The following is a 22,817-nucleotide window of genomic DNA, read 5'->3' on the forward strand; positions in this document are numbered from 1 at the left end:
TCCTAGTTATCTGGGAGAAGAGACCACTTCCCACCTGCCTACACACTCCTGTCAGGGAGTTGTAAAGAGTGATGAGGTCCCCCCTGAGCCTTCTTTTCTCCAAGATAAACACCCTCAGCTCCCTCAGCTGCTCCTTATCAGATTTGTGCTCCAGACCCTTCCCCAGCCCCATTGCCCTTCTCGGGACACTCTCCAGCATGTCTGTGTCTTTGTTGTAATGAATAAGACATTGTAGTGTTTTACCCTTGTTTGTGGTCCTGACTGCAGCTGGTTGGTGACCTCTGATTGCCAGCATGTAACCAGTTTGGGTTTTTTTCATTATTATATGAATTAAATTTATGGAACATAAATTTTTGGAACCAAAAATATGAAATTCTTGGAGTCTGATTCAAGAGCTTCTGGATTGTATTTGGAAAACCAAACTGAAAATCAGATCAACACTGACAATGTAGACAACTACTTTAAGATGTCACTCTAAGGTTTTTTGCATAAATTTTGTGTGAATGAATTTTTAGAGACATAAAAAGAGAAAGATTATTAATAAAGCCCATATGTTTTAATTCTCATTTTCGTCATAATGGTACCCCAAAACTGCATTTCTCTATTATTTTTAGGTTAACAGTTCTTACTTATTTGGCAAGATACATTATTACATAGACATAATTCATTAGGAATTTTTAATCTGCAAATTTGTTTCACGGTGAGTGTATTCTGTTTTAGATTATACTTGTTTTTCTTTAAATTTTAATAAAATTGTGCTGCAAGTGAAATTGTATTGAGATGCCATTTTACCAAGAGCTAGATTAATTCATAGAAACATCACTTCTAATCCATTTCATTAATGTTTTCACCAAAATAAGAGGCATCAGACACTAAAGTTGCCAAATGAATGAACATGGAAAGTTCAAATTACATGGAGTAATGTACTCCTAGGAAAACATCTGACACAGGTATAATTTTTAATTGTCCCTTATTGTCTTGGGTTTAATTCCTAAGTAAAAAAAGAAGAACATTGAGTCAGAAGGACAGTCATTGATGCAGAATATTGGCAACTTCAGGCATATGTCTCCTATGACATTGTTCTCTGTGTACCTCTTGATGCCCAGTGCATCTATCATTCCAACTTTTCAGCCTGAATGGTAATGAGCAGCAGACAATCAGCAGCAGTATCTGATTAAGTGCATCAGTCAAGACAGGTCCAATTTTAGTTTCATTCTACTTCAGAGTGGTGTGACTTCACTATTTGATATGCCATGTTTTTGACAGCAGGAATGTCAAAGTTAAACAAACCTGGCTGAGTTGTAAGCTTGCTTTCTCTGTGCTTGTTTTTGCTGGGACTTGGGAGTTGTCAGCATGGGCTTGTACGTGATTAAGTAGTTGTAATCATTTCCTGTGTGAACACTTCTTCACACTCAGAATGCATTTGTGTGACTTAGCTTGGCCTGTTTTAGAAATGCTTGTAAAAAGAGCTGGTTTGGTTATCTGTTCAGTTTTAAATTCACACGCTCGCTTCCATTTTTGCAAGTTTTCCCATTATGGCATATGAGACCTTACTGTCACATTGTCATCATCCAGACACAGTTTTGTCTGTTTATAAGCAGATCCTGTGTGTAGAAAACTACCTTGTTTATTTCAGGAGGGGAACAGGGAAGAGGATTGCTCGCTGCATTTGATTTGTAAGCAATTAGTAAGTTCTTACAGTAGATCAGCTATGAAAGTTGCTCATTTTCTTATGAGTAAGAGAGAATATCGCTTGTGCAGTGTCACTGTGTTTCAACACAGTTTATTGACCTCTTGAAAAACTCACCCCTAAAGGGTATAATTTTGTTAATACTTAAACTAAAGGCATGTCTTAGAACAAAGTGAAGGGTTTTGGAAGAGCCATAAGGTAGCAAGTTATGAACAGTGTGGGATTTATTTCTCTAGTGTCATTCACACCTCCTGTCTGGGGTTGTAGTATTTTGACTGTGAGCAGTATAAGAGTGGAAAAAATGACAGAACTCTTGCACAAAGAGAAGGGACCTGAGAGTAGAAAGTGAAGACACAAATCAATGCTACTACATTTTGTGTGACAGTCTTCACTTGTAGAGTTCTCCTCTACAACTCAGTCATTCTCCTCTTCTGGGAACTTCCATACATTTTCTCCTTGATTCTGCAAAGCTGTGTGTACCTGCAAAGATGTTGAAGGCTGGCTATGTGTAGTTAGCACCTGGAGGTCCCCTTGTATTGCCCTGTATGCTGCACTCTTCCTTGAGCAGCACCAGCAAGAAACAAAAGCAGAAAAAAGCCTGTTTTGTGGAAATCTCAGATAATGCTTTTAAGTGAGGTGAGTCATGTTTGCTCTTTTAGGGAGTTTGGAGTGGTGGAACGCAAGCAGAAATTAACTGCTTAGCAATCAAGCTCATTTTGAATGGATGAGTTGTTCTAAGTGAAGAAGAATTTATGTGGGTTTTTTTTAGTGTGATCATCTATAGTTAAAGATTAGAAAGCCCTTTTTTGTAAAGGACTGGCAAAGAATGTTGTCACCTGATGAAAAATTAAATTGATTTGTTAGAGGGTAGGGCTTTATTTTCATATACACAAACCATGCAGCTTTAAACTGTCCTGAAAAGTTTGTGCAATATTGGTTTTGTTCTTAAAATAGATATAAAATACCAATAACTTAAAATCTTTCCTAGTAGCTGAAAGTTAAGGGCCTTTTATGTTGTTGTTAGTCAAGTAGAATCTGTAGGGCAGTTTCAAGGGACATTTTTATTTTCACTAAAAACAATTTGGAATTTGATCTTAAAAACCCAGCCATTTTGCTGAAGTTTATCAGCCATTTCTATCTAGAAGCTGATGAAATGTTGTCGTCTACACTATTTCTTCTGATTATATAGGCAAATGTCTGGATATCACATATCCACTTTAGGACAGGGTTTGTTACTTGTTGGGCTGAATCAGTTTTTCTAATGAAACCTTCACAATCTGCAAAATTGTCTCCCACAACAGCTAGAAACTTCTGAGTATTGCTTCTTGAATTTAATACAGTTTGTTACCTAAATCTCTTACCAGCCTTGTTTTGTTTAGTCTTAGGCTGCCCTGGCTACATCTCAGCACAACTTTCCTTTTCTATTCCTAAGGACTCCAGCACTATCCTATCTGTGTTATACCTCTTCTTCAAAAATCCATGGAAACCCTCTGGGTAGAAGTATCCCCTTTCTCTCTTCTGTTCCTTGTGGAATGAGCTGTGCTCAGCAGTTTTGATGGAAAATAGGCTTTCCTCAGGCAGCACTATTCTTAGCCTCAGGCCATTCCTCAATCCTGAAGTGGTGGGCCGCCAGTCGACTTCCATGCCTGGACAACAGGCATTTTATTTCTCAGTAAATCTGCAATCACTTGTAACACTTTACTCATTGAAGGTAAAAACAAGGTAAGGTTATTTAACTTCACTGTTGGATGGTTAAAAGAGATGGTCAAAATGTGAAGAGACATAAAAGCCGGAGTAGAACTGTACTTTGTAGCTGCCTGTATTTTAGTGTGGCTCCAAGAGGTTATTCTCTCACTTTGTCTAACTAAAAAAGCTGCCAGGACACTTCACACAGTGGGGATCCATTCCTTCGATGTCACCTGCCCACGTGATGTACCCTGCACAGGAGGTTGTCCATCACTGAGGAGAGTTCTTTCTGCAGAATCCTCTGGCTATCTGGCATTCATTTTCACCTCTTCTCAGATTTTCATACAACACGGAGCCTCATGCTCAACCAGGACTCCAAACTTTTCCTTGAGGATTGTTCACCACTACCGTCTCTATGACTTTAAACATTTTTACCTCCAGTGCTATCAGCTACCCAGACAGTTAGCAATACTTTTTGCTAGCTGTAGACAGAAAACCTGACAGCTGGCCTGAGGTTTTATTTGGCCATAAACAAAGCACTTAACCAGCAGTCTGAACTGAGTTTTTTGTTCAGATAGATGTGGGGAAGGTTTTTCTCACAAAACACTTAAAAATGTAGATAATGAGAACCGTACTTCATAGAAATAAGAATGCTGAAAACTGTGCAAATGTGCAAGGGAGGTTAATGAATACAAGCTCATAAATAGCCCCTCATTGAGGAGATGATTGCTGTAACTGAACAAAGATTGAGGGAGGCAGCTGGAGTGGTGCTGCAGTGTGGGTTAGTGGGGTTAGGGTGCAGGTTATAGCAGTGATAGCTCATTGCTGTTGTGTACAGGACACTTGCGCACAGGGGCTTAGTTCTAAATGTGGTCGGTGTTATTTTGTTTATTAATGTGGCATATTTCAACTGCACACATTATGTGTTATCAGGATTGAGGCATCTTTCAGCTTGTGTCAGAGAACAGATTTCTGAAAATGTGAATATATAAACCAAGATATTCACTGTCTTTTACACAAAGAGATACACACATCCAGTGGTGCCGCATTTTGTTAGGTGCATAAGATGCTGTGATTGTTCTGTCTGCGCTTGGGTCTAAAGGGCAAACAGCTCATTCATTACAAAGGTGTAGCTGGTGTCAAGGGACCCAGCTGCCAGGTCATCTGTTCTTCAAGGGCAGAGTGTCTGGGAAACTGCTCCTCAGCACTGGGACCTGGACATGGAGGTAATGTTGGATAACTGTCCCCTGCCCCACAGTCATGGAGGTGATGCTGGAAAGGCTGTAAGCACTTGGAGCTGCCTCTCTGGCCTGTGGGTGTGCCCCATCTGGAATTAGGACATCTTCTTTCATGAGTGAGATGACAAGGAACTACTGCAGTGCATGTAACAGAAATAAGTACTCCTGATCCTTTGTAGGACTTGGGAAATTCCACCACTGTAGAAGCATTTCTCAAGGTCATGGGTTGGAAAAATGCCTGCTGTTGCTGTAAAACTGGCATCTCATTTGGTTTTTAGGCCCTGCATTATTTAAGTTGCTGGTATTTCCCTGGTAACATGGACAGCTGGCATTCAAAGCTAGAGTGAGTGGAGAGGCATTAGCCCCACTGAACACAGTGCAAGGTTGCTAGCAGCCCTACAAAGCAGAGACTTCTTCCTGAGAAACATTAGATGCTCAGATTCCAAAATGCAGTGAAAGCAGTGTCTGTCCTGTCATCAGACAAGATGGCAGGAGGCGAGGATCCCGTGGCTGCCCTGCTGGTATTTAGATGACACCTGCTGGTCAAGTGTCCCCATTTGTCAAGGATATTCTCCATGCACAGAACAAGGCATTCTTGGGTGTACGAAGAATGTATTGTACTTATATGCCATCCTTATGGGAAAATGAGCTGCCTGTGAAGAAAGCATATCCCTTATCTTAAACTATCAGCTGGTGTCATTGGGGAGGTTAGAGCCAAACCACAGGAGAGAAACTCCTTGAAAAGGGCATCCCCAGTTCAATTTTTTTTTTTAGCTTGGCTCTGTCTTACAATGTTAATCTCTTGTGTTTAAGTGGAGTGACTTTTTGGTGTGTGTTTAACCCATCTCAGGAAATTTAGAACTTCACTGGACAGTGCCCTAAGCAGTCTGGTGTCCTTTTGGAGTTGCCTCTGCAGTAGGTCAGGTGGGTGGCAGCCAGAAGAATCACTTCCAGCTAATATCATCCTGTAAATGTTACAGCCATACAGTTCAAGCTTGAAAATAATTTCAAGACAGCATTGCTTTTCACTCTTCCAGATACCCACAGCTTTTTCAAACAGCAGCAGCATCGGAGGGAGAGATGGGAACAGAATCACGAAGCTGCCAGGAGGGTTTCCCGGCGCTCTGTCAGCAAGGAGCGATGGGTGGAGACACTTGTGGTGGCAGACAGCAAAATGGTTGAATATCATGGAAGTGACCATGTGGAGTCATATATCCTAACTATAATGAATATGGTATGTACAATGTTTTGGGGTTTGTGGATAGGCAAATAGAGCAAATCTGAATTGGATTACACTGCTGATGTTCTAACAGGTCTGCAGTGTTGCTCATGGAGAAAAGTGTAGTATCATTAATATATATGAATTGAAACTCTGTATTTTCAAGTATTTTTTACCTTGTATTTTGTATAGGCACAGTTTTTCTCTGGATTGATGTGAGATAAGTCTCATAGCTATAAAAGCTAGCACTAGTTTTCTTTCCACTGAAATTCTCTGTCTCCCTTGGAACCTGTTGGTCAGTGGTGATTTCAGATTTTTTGCTATGGCAGAGAGAAATTCTACAGGTTTTAAGTTTATAAATTCTTTCACATATTTGTGTATGAGAAAGGCACACAGGAGACTGCTGGAAATTGTAGTAGATTTGCAAACCATTGTAGCTTTTGAAAACCAGCTTGTTACTGTTTTGGTCACGAATCCAAACAGCGATGTATGAACTTTTATGAAGCAAGTTAACTGTCCCAGTTGAAGCCAATACAACTGTTTTTCCAGATAAGTATCCTTCTTGGAGTACAAAGTTTGCATTGGAATAAGGAAAAGTTGAACTTCAAATGCTTTCCTGTGTGGAAAGTTTCAAAATATAAGTTTTTCTGGGAAAAGCCATAACATCTGCCCATAGATATGCCTTCTGTTATTAATACCTGTTATCAGTATGATGTGTATCATGGTAGATATTGAGCTTGAGAGTACATTGAGGATGTGTTCTGTCTGGTTATCATTGAAATGTGCAATATATGTGGAGGTAATCAGAGTGTTATTCTAGCCATGGTGACTGATCTGTCCTGTGAGTTTATACAGTATGTTCCCAGCTGTGCCCCAAGCAGTGCCCCAGCTTGCTGCTGAGGCAATGAGCCTGAATAAACAGACACAAAGGTTGTTTGAGCACGTGAGGTTTTGTCCGCACAGGGAAAACTGCTTGGAATAAAACCCAATCATCATAAGTTCAGGAACAAACAGGACTCTACATTTTCTCTGCAATCTGACCTTAGATATTAGGGTAATTTAACATGTTTCAATTTTCAGTAGAATACCTTGAAAAAGATCCATCTCAAATCAGACCTCTGTAAACACAATTTCTACTTCATTTTGGTATTTCTCCTTTAGTGGTCTTCTCCATAACAGTTTTGACTCAAAGGCAATCCATTTTGTTCATTTGTATTTCCTGTGATAGATGGCATAGGTCACACATAGATATGTATAGATACATTGTGATTATCTTCTGCTCTGATTCCTTTTCCTCCTGCCTAATTCAACATTTTGATGATGTTTATTACAATTGGGTCACATTATTGCAGAGTTCAGTTCTTGTTCCTTTTTATGTGGAGTCTTTTTTGAATGGAGTTGTTATCTTTGCTTTCGTACTTATCATCCTCTCCTGTACTCTGAAAACACTAGAGCAGTCATTATTCAACTAATTTCTCTTTGCCTAGTACTGACTAAGTTTGCTTTTTTGTGACAGAATCCTGTTTGTTTAAAACAGGATGATTTGATATGCTGGTTTATTTGCACCCTGAGTGGACCTCTCCATCAGTGTTGCATGACTGTAGATGTTGTGTTCCTTTCTGCTAGTATTTTTTATGAACTCAGAAATTTTTGAATCTTTTTAGTCTTGTTTGGACTTTTACTCTTTAGCTTAGTAGCTTTTGCCAAAGACTGTATCATCATTCATTAGGCAGAGTTAGCCTTTGAAGTAGTTGTGATATTTATTGGATTTCAGTAAACTTTCAATGATTTGAGAATTTAAAAAGCAAAACAATCCTGAGATCAACAGTATGCTAGAAGTAAATGTATTTTCTCTCTGAAGATGTGTTCTGCTATAGAGGAATCAGTTAATCTCATGTCTCCTGGCCCTGGCACAGGTCACAGGGTTGTTCCACGATCCAAGCATTGGAAATGCAATTCACATTGTGCTGGTCCGGCTCATCCTCTTTGAGGAGGTGGAGGTAAGGTTTTAATTACCTCAAAATATCACTTACAAAACTTCTGGGTTCAATGCATTGAGCTGTAATTATATTTGTTTAAAAGAATGTTTTAAATTTACTCTGTTAAAACCTTCGACATGTCTGGTTTTAGGAGAAATGCTGCCCTGGATTGCAAAGTATTTTAGCTGATGACTTCAGGTATTTCTGCATAAAATTGCATAGGAAACTGTAATTAAAACAGGTAGGTTAAGAACAGGGAAATGGAATCTCCCAAGTGTCAGAAGAACATGGCATGCCAAAGAAGACTAGAAAAGAAACAGAAACTACACATCAACATTCAGAATTTAATTACCTAGCATTGCCTAAAGTGTATTATGAAGTGTAATGCTATGATATTTGCAGATCTCTGAAGAGGTAAATATCCTATTGTGAATTTCAAACACATATTTTTCTTTTTTAAATCTCTTTTGAAACAAAGAAAAGTGAGGACAAAGTAGATGTTAATTGCTGTAATTAGCTGTTTATTGTTAGTTTCCAATGTGTCTGTCTCACAAATATGTTACTTTATACTTAAATACATGCCGATTTTCATGATTTTATGGTTATTTTTTAAATGCAATGCACGATAGAGCTATCTCTGACCAGAGGTACACCTTAAAGGCATTTTCTCAGTGGCTTAGAATTTATAACCACAAGCCAGATGGTCCTGGTGCTATTAAAGGCAGTAAACGAAACCTCATGGCTTTCTCTTCAGAAATATTTGTTGGGATAGAGTCTGTCCTTATAGCTCTCAGCATAAGTGGGACAAAAACTTGAGGTTCCACCTAAACAGGACAATCAGGACCTGAGATCCATGATGACCTCTAATTAACTGTATTTGCTAAACTTCTGTGGTTGTTTGGATAAAAATTGTGGATTCCTGTTTAGGATTGACAATGTTGGAAGTAACAGTGTTAAATACCTTTCAAAATTTGTTTCTAGGTTCTCCAGGAATTACTGTCTGGTAACACTTAATCCCGTACTTTGATACTTGTTAAAAACAAAGCAAACTGAGGCAAGATAAAGTGAATGTCCAAGACCAGAAATTAGAAAATTCAATTTTGGATTAATTCATTTTCAATACCTTTTATTTAAGGTTTTCAATAATTTGCATGTAAACTGTATAGTAAGTTGAGGAAGAAACATTTATGACTGCATTGTTTCTCTTTGGAATTGAAAAATATTGTGAAATGAAATTATGCTTCTGTTAGAAGCATAATTGTTGTCTGAATATGACAGTGTTCACATAACATTGAGTGAGAAACTTGATCACAAAGTCCCACAATAAGTAATCTTCACCTTCTCTTCAGAGGAAAATTTGATTTCAAGAGAATATAAAATGTTTGAAAGTTTCAGTTCAGTGTTGGATCTTATGAAGCTCATTTATCAAAATGTATGTAGATTTCTGCATTCTGTAATTTTTCCTTTAGCAGCACCAATTACAGAAATGTCAGCACTTTAACTTAAAATTCAGTGTTAGATAAATAGATGTCATTGCTCCTAATGATGGCTCTAAATTTAGGCAAAAGCATAATCAATTACATTCAGATTACCCATCTTCACTGACATGTTACTGCAATGCAGTATGGTCTTTACAGTAATATATTCTTTATTTCCCATTAGCAAGGCTTGAAGATAGTGCACCATGCTGATAAGACATTAGCCAGCTTCTGCAAGTGGCAGAAGAGTGTCAATCCCAAGAGTGATGTCAACCCCACACACCATGATGTGGCTGTCCTTCTTACCAGGTATGACAGCAGTGACTGACTGTTGTTCAGTTGCATTTCTTTGGTGGTGGTATTTCCTTTATAGGCTCAGGCCACCACTTAGTTCATCCGGCTCAGAAACGTGACTGAAATAGATGCTACATGTGCATACGGGTTAGAGATGTGTCTTAGTCACAAAATAAAGATTTGTGGGTCCCTAGAGGTGAGCAATTTCCACAGCTCAGGTCATTTCCCCCGCCTTGATCCTGTCTCATTTTGTGCTCAGTGACTTCTCTATTCTCCTCTGAGACAATATACCAAAACAAGGTAGCATGTAGATGAACAACTGAAGAATTGTGCAGGTGCAGCTCAGAAAGGACGAGTATTATGCAAACAGGGGGCCATTCATTTTTAAGCTTTAAAGCATATGATTTTTAAATATCTCCGTATTTAAGGAGACACTAATTAATTTTTAATGTCCGAGCAAGGGAGAAACAGAAAACTTGAAAGTGGGCTTGTCTGAGGTTATGCAGGGAGTTTATGTCATAGCATGAAATGGGACTTCTGCAAGTCTGTAAAAATTGATATAGAAAAGATTGAGTCTGTGGTCTAAAAATACCAGCCCTTGGCTAAAGTCTGTCAGGCAAAAAAACCCATCCTAAAACACCCCTCAAGTGGCTCAGTAAAAAAGAGTCACAGAATCTTTAGGTTGGAAGAGACCTCCGAGATCACCAAGTGCATCCTTTGACCATTCCCCACCTTCTCAACCTTTTCTCAGTCAAAAGTCTTAAAATAAGAATGTGAGATAATGTCTCACAATGATGTGAGATTTCACTATCCAAGTATAGAGTATTCAGACAGTTCACTTGAATGAAGCTGAGCTATGGTGGCTTTAGTAAACCGTGCTTTAAAACGCTGCCAGACATGGAGATTCTGAAACTTTGGCTTATGGGAGTTGACAGTAAGTATATGTATCTAGGCCCTACAGCCACATAAATACTGGCTACGAATTATAGAAGTATAATACAGTAGTAGTACAAGTGCATGTTGTTCCATACCTGTTTGTAAAAGACTTTCCACTACAATTTACTCAAAATGAAAATTAGCACTTTATAAGATGGAAGCTTGCTACCCAGTGTCAGTGACACTCCACAGTTTGTTTTAAGCTCTTTAAATGGCACATCTCTTTTGTGATTCTAGAAAGGACATTTGTGCTGGCATGAACCGTCCCTGTGAAACCTTAGGCTTGTCTCACCTGTCAGGCATGTGTCAGCCTCACAGGAGCTGCAACATCAATGAGGACTCTGGCCTCCCCTTGGCTTTCACTATTGCTCATGAACTTGGACACAGGTACAGTTGACAGGGAAGGGGGAACCTCTCTGAGTCAAATTTGTTATTTGCATGTTAATACTCAAATTGTGAGGCAGAAACAAAACAAAAAGTTTTCTATCATTAAAATCAAAACTTATTTCAAAGCAAAAAAAAAAAATTGTTAAGCCTTTGATGTGTGCTTCACATATACAACTGTTCAATACATCAGAATGAAATGGCATCACTCAATCATGCAAATTTTTCCAAACATGTGCTAGATTTCTGTGCAATTACTTTAGATAATCCCCAGGTGGATCCAAAACATTTACAGAAAACAAGCCTGTCTCACGGTGTCAAGGGGTTTCAGTAGTGCAGATTAACTAGAAAATATTTTTAACTCATATAGAAAAACATATATCAATCTTATCCTGTATTTAATATTTATCCCTTTTTTTTTTTTGATGAACCAGTAAAATTTTTTTAGGGGATTTCTTAGTAAGTTATATTTTCTGTATAATAATGCTATTGTGGGTACACTTAGACCAGGATAAATAAAGTTCCTGGATATTTCATTTTAGATATGGTTAAATTTTTTTTAATGATTGGGTATTTATGTTTGAACTAAATTTCTAAGAATTTTAGATTTTTGGAGTTGTTTTGGTTGGTTAGATGGTTTATTAACTCACTTGAAAAAAAATTGATTTTTGAAACTGTTTTGACACAGCTGTTTTCCTCAGGGCAGAGCATTATCTCATGGAAACTGGTTTGACTGTAATGCCTGCTCTTTTCAACTGGACTCTGTTGCTTGGCTAAATCACATGGTCATTGCTGTATCTGCAATCACATTAATTTCACTGTGCGCCAGCCACCAATCAGGATGGAGTCTCTATTTCCTCATAGGATGTAATGATGATGATGATGGTAATGACCCTGTCGACCATTAATTTGCCACTATTTATTCAATCTCTTCACTGCCAGAAAGGAAATTGTATAAATAAATGATGCTGAAATCGCTCCAATTGGATCTGGGTGCTGTGGGTTTAAGTCACTTGGTCCCCATAGCCTGTTGCTGGCACAGAGCTGTTTTTATTCACACTAATGATCTGAGGAGCCTCCTTCCCCACAGATTGATCCATCTGTGACCTTCTCCTTGTCTAGCCTGGCTGGCTGGTGACTCTCTGTCCTTTGGAGGCTGTGGGGCTCAGTACTGCTGTGCTTGCCTGTGCAGGAGTAGTGCAGGGCCTTTCCTTAAGGACTGTCTCCATAAGGAATGTTGAATACTGTAGGGTTTGTGGTCACCCTGTTCACCTCAAGCCAGGCTAGTGTGCTCACGTTGAGAAGTTCAGGTATAGACAAGTTTGTAGGAACAGATGAACAAAAAATAAAAAGACAGACCTGCTCCCATACCTTAGATAAATGCCAAAAGTCAGCTCTTCCCCACACTGTCTCTCTAGATGTTTGCAGCCTTAGGATTCAACAGACCCTGTTTGTGGAAAAGAGCCTGTCAAAAAGGGGACATCCTTGAATTTATGCTGCTGACTCATTACTGGGATTGGTTCTGACTGAAATTAGCTCCGTTTTCGGAACTTTTGAGTCATGATATGATTACATTTTTAAGAAACGCAGTCTTAAGTAATTTGAACACACTTTATCTGATTCGTGACTGAATCATGACCTGAGAAGCTCTCACTGCTTTCAGGACTTACCTCCAGATGTTAACAGTGTAGGTGTCAACATCTGCATATATCAATATCTATGTATGTTATTATTTATATTATGAAATAGTCCTTACTCTGAGGTGATGAAGAGGCATGTGTGTTTACTCAGTTGAATACCATCCAAACTTTTGTTTATGACTTCTGTAAGCTGTTGAATAAAAAAATTTCTCAGCAAGTCAGAGATGCTGGAGAGAACCTGCTGTGGAGATCTGTTTGCATAGATTGAGAAAATTAAATGGGATTAAGGAATAGAGGTTGGAGGAAATTCACTGAACATTCAATAATTTTGTAAACAGTATTTCTGGTACAGTCTATCAAAAGTTTTACAAACGAAAAAAGCAGTAGAGACATAATTATGAGAGAGTCTAAGACAGAATGTAACAAAGCCTCATCTTAAAGTGGTGCAAGTTTGGGCTCAAGAGTTAGGGAGCAGTCTTAGCTGTAACAGCTGTAATCTAACTTTCAGGTTTAAACTTTGATTTCTGCCCCCGCTGTGCACTAGTATTTGGATTCCCTTAAAAGTACAGAAGTATAGTCTGTGGCAGTCTGTTCTTTATTTCGTGCAAACCAATATTGCTGTGCATAACAGACGTGTTTGAAAGCCTGTGGGGGTGTTGATTTTTCATAGATTTTGGGTCGTATGTTCTGTGTGTACATTTTCTTTTAGCAAACAGATAACTACAGCTCTCCAGGGGAGGAAGCAACGTGTTTTCAAGCATGGAGTGGAACCTGTAAGTAGGTGTTGTGGTACAGCCAGTCAGCTGGAATTATTAGATGTTGTTTTTTACCTCCAGTTTTGGAATCCAGCACGATGGAAAGGAGAACGACTGTGAGCCTGCTGGAAAGCGCCCGTATATTATGTCTCGACAGTTGCAGTATGATCCTACTCCCCTCACCTGGTCCCAGTGCAGCAAAGAGTACATCACACGGTTCCTAGAGTGAGTGGTCAGGTTGCAACATTTGCCTAAATTGAGCACAACTGTGCTGGAGTTCAGAGTACATTTTGCATTGATTATTGTAGGGGGTTTTAGTGTTCTGTAGTTAATTTCCCTGGGGGACGTACCACTGTCCTGGTGCTTACTTATTTGGGAAAAGCTCTCTAAAGTCTTGTAGTCTGGAAGGGAACTCAAGTCTTGTCATATTGGCTCAGGTTTGGTGTAATCTGCAGCTTTTTGCAGTTACCAGGAAGAAAGAAGCCTTTCCATCAAGGGCCCTGACAGAGCTTCATAGACTCTGCCTTTGGCCACAGTGCCATGTGTTTGGCTTCAGTGACTTGTTCAAATCCATTCCATTCTTTTCAGGACCAGCAATGTGGTACAGCTTTAACCACAGACTGTGGAGTTCTCTGAAGCCACTCTGCAAACCATACTGAGCTCATGGTATTTCCTCTTTGACAGGCTGTGTTTTGCCATTTTAAAACCATTGCTTGCTAGACAGAGTGACTGCTTTGTTTGCAGCATTTCAGCCTAACTTGGCTGGAATCTGGAAGCATTGGGCCATAATCAAAATTACCCCAAAGAAATAGCTACTAAAAGTCTGTATAGAAACATCAAAAAACTGTGGTGGTAGGGAGTTTTTTAATATGGGTTTTTTTTCTTTTAGTCGTGGGTGGGGATTCTGTCTGGATGACATCCCACAAAAAGAAGTTCTAAAGTCCCCAATCATTGCTCCTGGAGTGATTTATGATGTGCACCACCAATGCCAGCTTCAGTATGGTTCCAATGCTACATTCTGTGAAGATGTGGATGTAAGTGCTGAATGTTTTTCTTCATTCTCCTAGTAAGAATTCAGAATTCTTGAGCAGCATGGAAGTGTATTCAGTGCGCCTCATTTACAAATGCAGTGTGTTTAGAGTCTCACAGGCTAGATGTGCAGTGCAGGCATTGCCTAACACACTTAATTCTGCATATTCTGGAAGTGAGTTGTTATGCTGTTTGCCTTGTATTCCACAAAACCTTTGCTGGATCTCAGCCATATCTATGGTTAAGTGCCTGTCCTTCTGCAGTGGAGTCGTTTTGGTTTTAAACTTGTAATACTAATTCGTAGGAAAATTAGTAATGCAGCTTAAGTCCAATTTTAAAATATTCTTCGACCTTGTGGCTTTCAATTGACTAAATAATTCTGGGAACAAATCTTCAGTTCCAGGAAGAGTTTTCTGAAGAAATTAGGGTTGTGTTCTCTTCCCATACATCCTGATTTTTCATACTCTTTATGATCTAACAAACAAAACAATATTTCAGTCCCTGTGGAAAATACTTATTTTGAAAACCCAATATTTTTGTGTGGAACATAGATATTTATGCAGAAATGTATAATTCATAGAGTACCCTGCATACATACCCAGCAAAACAGTATTGTGAGGAGATGCAAGGGAATAAGTGAAGTCACAACAACCCTCACAAGATTGTGGAGCCCTGCAAAGTAACAGGTTGTGTTAGCTAAGTACATGGTATAGTATTTTACTAAAATAGTAGTACCTAGAATGTTCAGAGGTTTTTGGGACTTAACCTCGACATTGTCAAGGTTATCGTGGATGTTGGGTCTTCAAAGAGACAAGAGCAGTTGTTGGTGGTAGTGAAGTTGTTTTTTGCATGAGTACATCAGTTTCGAAGGCAAGGAGTTCGGAGTATTAAAGTCTGTGCTAAAAGCTTTCTGGCCAAATTCCTGATGTTTTGGGCAAAAACAGCATCAGCAGCAGCTCCCACACCTTTTTTCTTCTTCCTTCTTCTTTCTCACCCCAGTACAAGGGATTTTATTCATAAATCATCCAATCAGGTAAAAGCATGATTCTAAAACATTTTTCTTACACCAATCTGAGCTTGATTCTAATGTGTGAAAGTAGTGTCAGTTCTTACCCAAAATCTATGTACATAATTTTATCTATTTACGCAAAAGTTACTATCTGTTTTCTTACCCAAAATCTAGGTACATCTATTTACGTGAGTAGTTCTATCTATTCTATCTAGAAATGCAACCAATGTTCTGCTATGTTTTTGTTATGCCTGGACCTGAGTTAAACTAGGATTTAGGGCCTTTGACTAGCTAACAGTCTCTTAAGGCACTTGAAATATATTTCTACTTACTTAAAATTAAAACTTACACTTCTGTCTCATGTCTGTGTGGCTTAATGTATTTCAGCTTCTCTAAAGGTTCTAATTCAAACCCTGCATTTCATTTTCTCTCTGAGGGACTCAGAGAGGCTTCTATTTCATGCACTCCAACACAGCATATTTACACATGGAACAGCTCGGCAAAAATGTTTCAAAGTGCTAGCCTAGATAAGTGATCACTAATTTTCCTGTGTTTTGAGCAGCAATGTTCAGTAAATGCTGAAGACGGCACCCAGCCTCCTGGCCCTGTCAAACACAGATGTGTTTTGGCTATTGGCAGTGCTGGTATGAACACAGCTCTGGACTGGGCACTGCTGATGTTGACTGTTTATTCCATTCAGATAGTTGTGCGTATCTCCATCTACCTATCTCTTAGAGATATTATTTCTGATTAATCTTCTCAGCCTTAATAGGTAACATGATTACCAGTGTTGAACTACAACTGCTGAATCTGAAGAAGGTATTGAAAGATTGCTTTCATTACCTGCTGTTACAGTTTCCTTAGTTACTGTAATTTGTCTGTTGGTACAGATAGAAAATTAGGATGTAATTTTGCAGTACTGGCTCAGTCTGTCTCTCCTTGAAGTTGAACCTAATAGGCCTTTATATTCGCATCTCCTGATTAACCAATTTTACAGCTAGACATATGTCAGAAAATTTATTGGTATCCTCTTGTTTTGCATTTTGCTGAAAGGCCTGTATTTTTTTTGGTAGTTGCACTGGCAGGAGATGGAATTTGGAACAGTAGGGTCAATGTGGAATGTTGAATCATCAGTCTTTTTGTCATTTTGTCTAAGAGGTCTGACTATTTTTTGCCTTTCCTCTTATTTACTTGCTCACTGACAAACTGCTTTTGTTTTGTACATTTTAATGTCTGACTGAATTTGATCCACAGATCCTTTTTGAGAGAACAATCTGCACCTAGCTGAAGATGCCCTGGGGTTCAGTGATTACACTTAGCAAAAACTAATATTTATAATTCAGATAATGGTTTTCATGAAGCACTTAGGCAGCAAAATGTCCTGTGAAGTATAAAAATATTGTCCCTCTAATAAGGCAAAGAAAAGCAAAATATCTGTTAGATGGAGGAATTTTCCCAGTCATAGCTAGACCCATAGCTTCCTATAGAACAGCCTGTAGGATATCAGAACACTCATCTTACTGCCTTTTTCTCCTAAACTTCCTTTGGCTTCCATGAAACTGAGGTTTTTTGGCTCAGCTTTCTTCAAGGCACAGACTCTTTTCTCACAGATTGGGTAGAAAGTGTCTGTCATACTGCTGATGAAAAGAAAACCCACTTGCTTTGCAGTGAATCCATAGCAGAGTCATGAATTTCTGTGTGTTACCTCCAAAGGCATGCAGTACCTAGTGCATCCTCTCATATTGTTGTTTTTCATATTGTAGTGCATCTCCTCTGCTGTTGTTTCAGTATTCTTAGAGACAAAAAACAATTCTGGGACATGGAGATAAATATGGAAAAATCTTTGCAAAGCTAAAGATTTCCCTTCTTGAATTCTTGACTTTGAAATCTATGGGTGAAATCTAATAATAAAAGTAATGAAAAGCTGTGTTCATTTTCTATGCCTGTTTCTCTGATGTTGTCTGAGGCATGGTGCAAGAATACACTTTATACACTAAAACCACAAAATATATTCTGTGTAGAAGAGTTTAAATAAAAGATGACTTTGATAATGAGAGAAAATTCATCAGCCAGAACACTTGGGTAGCTCTGCCTTAAGAACCTGATAATGATGGCTTCACAAGGCCTTCATAAGGAATGCTACTCTTGAACTATAAATGGAGAACTGCAAAACAAAATTTGTCCTGAGTACATTGCCCCAAAACAGTGAACCAAGATGCAGTGGCCAGGACATTGTATTCCAGCTGGAGGGCTGGAGTGCTTCGAGATGTTCCATGCCATCAGCTTTTTTCTGGTGCTCTTGTTGACAAACCAAGGTAAACACACAATGGAGGAAGTAAATGAAAGTGAACTCTCTAAAAGCTTGTGCCCAAGCTTAGCCATTTTAAACAGAAGCAGGTCAGAAATGGGCAGCCAAACTCTGCATTTCCCACTTGGATGAACATTGCTGCGAGCTCGTTGGGGCTGCATTTTTGGAAGTGTGCAGTTTGTATGTTAACTTCCAAATCTGGTATGGGGCTTGCTCTCAGAATCCCGGTGGGAGCTGCTGGTGGGATCCTTCTTATCTAATGGCACTTGGAGCTGTCCCTTCTTCACAGGTTGATGCTGCCAGCTCTATTCCCTTTTCCAGAACTGGACTATGGCATCCAAACAGCCAGAGTCAAGACCTGGGCTTTTGCCTCTGTTGTTCCTGTTGGCAGTGTGCAGTCCCTCTGAGCGCCCTGCTTTCTCTGCTTTGGAAGTGGTGTTTCTTGCAAAGCCCTGATCAGTCAGGAGTTCCAAGCACGCATGGCTCCTGCATGCCAGACAAAGAAAAGCTGGTGTGCATGTGAACTGAAGAGGGAGAAAGGGCCCTCCAGCTCTGTCCTCCTTTTCTGGAGAATAGTTCTGTCTGAGCGAAGTGTATTTGGTAAAAGGTAGCTGGAATGTTTCTTGCCCTGCTTTTTTTTGTTGCCTCTCAGGAATTTCTGTTTGTTCTGTGGAGTTGAGCCACTGCACATGGATCAGCATCTGGAATGCTGTTGCGGTGTGATGTCATAGTTTTTCTCAGGTATCTCGGTCCTTTCCCAGGTGCCAATCACCTCTCCTTTCTCCCCACCCTGACCCCTGCTGAGTGCTATCAACCCCGGCATCCCAGAAGGGCGTCGAGTGATTGGCAGTGCTCAAAAGATGCCTTGCATCCCTGGGGGGCCATTGGCCCATTCAGGTGTCCCTTGCACCTGAGACCTGCTTGCCCTGCACCTTGTTGGTGGGATCCCTACCCCTTCCCTCCCTCTCTCCCTGGGGTTAAAAGAGCCAGTAACCACGCGGTTGAGGAGGTTCTGTTAGAACTGTTACGGGATTCAGAAGCTTGCGGGTCGGAATAAAACTCTGGATTGAAACCCTCTAACAGGACCCGACTCCTTTTCCTTCACCTCGCCTTAAAGCATCTGCACAGAAGTAAACTGGGGCTTTGCTTGTCTGGACTTGTCTCTAGCGCCAGCTGCAGCATCCAGCGTAGCCAGAGGTGTCTCTGAGGTGAAAACACCACAGTTGCCGCCTTGCCGTCAAGAAGCAGAGGCTAGTCAAGCCCAGACAAGTCCCATCTGAATATATTGGTAAATATTCCAATATATTGGTGTCCAACGTGAGGCTGCTCCGATCCTGCGGACCCGAGAACCTCCCAGAACCTCAGCAGACCACGCAGAGACTTAAGGGCAGCTTAGCGTCCACTGGAAGAGCATTGACGGCATAGCTCTCCAGCAGAGACTTTGGGACTTATCCCACAGAAGCCTCGAGGACGTTCTGTTCCTCTGGAAAGCGCAGCTGCTTTTTGGTGAGTGGTTTTCGAGGGGGAGAGTAGGGTAGCTCCTCCTGCCCGAGGGGTCCTATTCAGGTTGAAGAGAAAAAACCCTGCCAGACCACCGACAGCACCGTTTTGGGGTGAGTATTATCTGTTCCTTAGAGGGGTAGAAGCTCAGATACAGTCTCTGCCGAGAGGTCTGTTCTTTTTCGCTCTTATTCAGAGCACATAAAGGCGGTGCAGCCCCGCGGGGCGAGAGCGATAGCGTGTAAGGCATAGCCCCCAGCGGCGCGGCCCCGCTGGTTTTAGAACTCGCGCGGTGGCGGCTCAGAGGAGCGGGGGGGGCTCTCCCTGCCCCTGCCCTTCTCAGCGGCGCGGCGCCGGCTCGGCTTTCGGGCTTTCCCGCCCCGGCAAGGGGACTCTCTACTCAGCTCTCGAGCTTTCTCGGCGCGGGGCGGCTCCGGTTTCGGGTTTGCCGCGCGGCGCGGGCGGGGGGATTCTGTTTGTCCCCCGGCGCGGCGTGGCGAGTTCCGATTCCCTGCCGCTGCCGGCGGCACTTTTAAAATCAGCAAGGACTGCTGCGCTGTTTAGGGCTGAAAGTCTGCGTGTCTTCGATTCTTAACCGCGGTTTTTGGAAATTGGTAGCTATTTGGTTATGTTTTCGGTCGGCGGGAGTTGTGTTTTGCCTTTTACATCTAACATGGGCTCTAAGTTAAGCACGGCACAAAAAGGAGTGTATTATCAGATTGCTGGAATTTTAGTTAGTGAAAATGTAATGTTTTCTAAGGGAAAATTGAAACGGTTTATAAAGTGGCTTTTTCTACACTTCCCACAAATTTCTCCTTAACAGTTCCACAGTATCCAGTTCTGGGACAAAGTAGGGCATGAATTGATAACCTTGGGAAAGGACCGGGATACCTGAGACAAACTATGACATCACACTGCAACAGAATGCTGTCTTTTATTGGCAACCTACTGCATTAACCTGGCACCACTTTCTGAGTTATTTAATATGCAGACATTCACCAACCTTTACTCTTCCCAGCCCACTATGCTTTTTTCTGCCAGCTAGCTGGCTGCTTTTTTTTTCCCCAGATCATTTCCTTGCGTACTGCCAAGCTGATGTTTTAAGAAGGCTGATCACTTTTTCCTCATCTAGTTTTGGGACCTCCGTTAATACTGTTGGAGACATGATATTGTTTGTATTTGCATGCCTGGCTTCTGTAACCTTCTTTGATTTCACTGTATGTTTCCAGGCAGACAGCAATGCAGAATTGAAGATGGTATTGGTTAGTACTCGTCAAATGAAAACTTGTTTACCTTATCTGCAAACAGCATAGACCAAAGTTTGTTAAGCCATTTTGCTTGTGTTTATCTAGGAGCTGAGCAGGCAATTAGGAGAATATTTGAAGTCACATAGTTCAGGGAATTCACTTGATAGTGTTTACCATTTTTTATTTTTCAAATAGCCCCTTTTTGCACAGTAATGACGAGTATCTAAATTTGGACCCTTGGTGGTTCCTATCTTGTGAAAAACCCTGATCCCTCTGGAAATACAACCCTTACAAGGCTTTTTAAGTGGCTGTACAAAACTCTGGGAGGCTTTTGAAAATCTTGGCCATAGGAGTTCTGCCCTGCCTCAGACTGCTGCAGTTTTCTTCCTTTTTCAGAACCTTTGCCAGACCCTCTGGTGCTCAGTGAAAGGCTCCTGCCGCTCCAAACTGGATGCAGCTGCGGATGGCACTCGCTGTGGAGAAAACAAGGTGACTGTGAGCCACGCTGTTTGCAAGCTGTGCTGCCTGCCAAAGCACAGAGAGGAGCCATGAGTAGCTCTGCTATTGTTGAGTGTGAAGGGGGGTCATCCTGTGACATCTCCATTTACATTTCCACTTAAGTGTTCAACCCTTATGAACTGAAATAACAAATAATTCACAGAAACTCAAAAAGTTCATAATTTCCCTGTCATAATGATCTGAATCTTTGTGCTTTCTCTTCTCTCCTCAGTGGTGCTTCTCTGGTGAGTGTATTACAGTGGGGAAGACTCCTGAAGCAATCCATGGCGAGTGGGGCATTTGGTCATCCTGGTCCCACTGCACAAGGACATGTGGGGCAGGAGTTCAAAGCGCAGAGAGGCTGTGTGATAATCCAGAGTAAGCTGAGTGCACTATCTTTCCCTACTTTTTAAGATTTTTGAGGTTCTTATGACATTGGAAACTCTCTTGTATGAGGCTGTTATCAGCAGGTGCCACATCAAGATGTCACAGATACTGACACCTCTTTTCCCAGTTAGGCATACCTGTGTGAAATTTGGCTGGCTCTTCTTTTACAGTCATCTTGTTCTTATTTCTTACCCTCCAAGGAGCTTATTTCAATGTTAAATGAATTAAAAAAACATACTTAACATTTAGGCTTTGCTGAAATAGTGTAAATATTGCTTTATTAATACTGTAATGAGTAAATAGATGTCCTCAAACACCAGGTGAGAACAGTTTCTAGCAATCTGATCCTGAGAACTCAGCTTTTATGTTATCTAGTCATCAGCCTTGTTTGAGCTTCAGACATGAGTTGTCAGGTATGGAACATGAAAGGCAAAATTCCCCACTACATATCTGAGTTCATGAAGACTCCGCGTCTCATTTTCACAAATCACTAACAGCAGGAATCATTTGTCTTTTCAGAGCAAACTGTCAAATACACTGCAAAGTATGGGATTTTAAGCAGTCCATTTGATAGGTTAATTTGTTGTGAGCTCAGCCAGGTATTGCCAAGCACTTTTTTGGGATACAGGAGTTGTCTAGATCTGTGCTTCATACTGACATGAGTACTCAAACATGCAATGTGAACATTATCTCTACCCTGTCAAGGATTCAGAGTCACCTTATTGTTATACTGGGGCCTGAAATATGTTGTTGGTTTAAAACATTTTCTTTTACTCATGGTTCTCATGTCCCAGTCTCAATGTTCCTTTTCTAGACCCCAGTTTGGAGGAGACTACTGCACTGGAGAGAGGAAACGCTATCGCATGTGTAACATCAGCCCCTGTCACAAAGACTTGCCAACCTTCCGTCAGATGCAGTGCAGTGAATTTGATACAGTTCCCTACCAGAACGAGTTCTACCACTGGGTTCCCGTTTATAACACAGGTATGATACTACACAATTTTTTAATGTCTTTACAAAATGTCAAAGTTAGGCGCCTATGAGAAATATCCATGAGAGTGAGAAGTCACTGAATTGTAAGTTTTCTAATGAATTAGAGAGAAAAATCTGGTGTGCTCCTCTATGCTGGTGTGCCTTTTGTGTGAACAAAAAGGCAGTGGTTCTTCTCTACACTTAGGTGTTTTTTTCAGAGCTCTGGTGATAATGTGATTGGAACTGGTTCAGTTCCTGAAAAGATATTGCACTAAGAAAAGTTCTTGAAGTCATGTCTGTGCTATTTGTTTAGAATAGATCTAAACCATCTTTTCCAGTGTCAGCCACGGAACAAGTAGTAGGGTAGTGTGGTGTTGAACTGCATCTTTGGGCCAGGAGGCATCACTGCACCCAGCAGGCAGAGCTCTATCACTGTACACATATGATTTTACTACTTCCAAACTTAGATCTTAATGGCAGGTGTATTTGACATTACAGTGAAGAAGTAATATCTAAACTGGTTCAGTATTGTGCTGCCCTGTATTGTGGAGGCAGAGTCAATGACTCT

At 40.6% G+C, this 22,817-nt stretch overlaps 1 protein-coding gene across 1 annotated transcript in view; it reads left to right on the forward strand.

Moving 5' to 3' along the window:
* The window catches only part of ADAMTS12 (ADAM metallopeptidase with thrombospondin type 1 motif 12), a 147,680-nt gene that overhangs the window by 68,928 nt on the left and 55,935 nt on the right, over positions 1-22,817 (forward strand). The window contains exons 4-12 of the mRNA XM_059874058.1: positions 5,652-5,848; positions 7,750-7,833; positions 9,475-9,599; positions 10,758-10,907; positions 13,381-13,524; positions 14,189-14,333; positions 20,789-20,881; positions 21,123-21,268; positions 22,092-22,261. Coding sequence (XP_059730041.1) covers positions 5,652-5,848; positions 7,750-7,833; positions 9,475-9,599; positions 10,758-10,907; positions 13,381-13,524; positions 14,189-14,333; positions 20,789-20,881; positions 21,123-21,268; positions 22,092-22,261 — 1,254 coding nt within the window. The remainder of the gene's footprint in view (positions 1-5,651; positions 5,849-7,749; positions 7,834-9,474; positions 9,600-10,757; positions 10,908-13,380; positions 13,525-14,188; positions 14,334-20,788; positions 20,882-21,122; positions 21,269-22,091; positions 22,262-22,817) is intronic.

This window comes from Haemorhous mexicanus, chromosome Z, assembly GCF_027477595.1.
Source record: "Haemorhous mexicanus isolate bHaeMex1 chromosome Z, bHaeMex1.pri, whole genome shotgun sequence".
Taxonomy (NCBI): Eukaryota; Metazoa; Chordata; class Aves; order Passeriformes; family Fringillidae; genus Haemorhous; species Haemorhous mexicanus.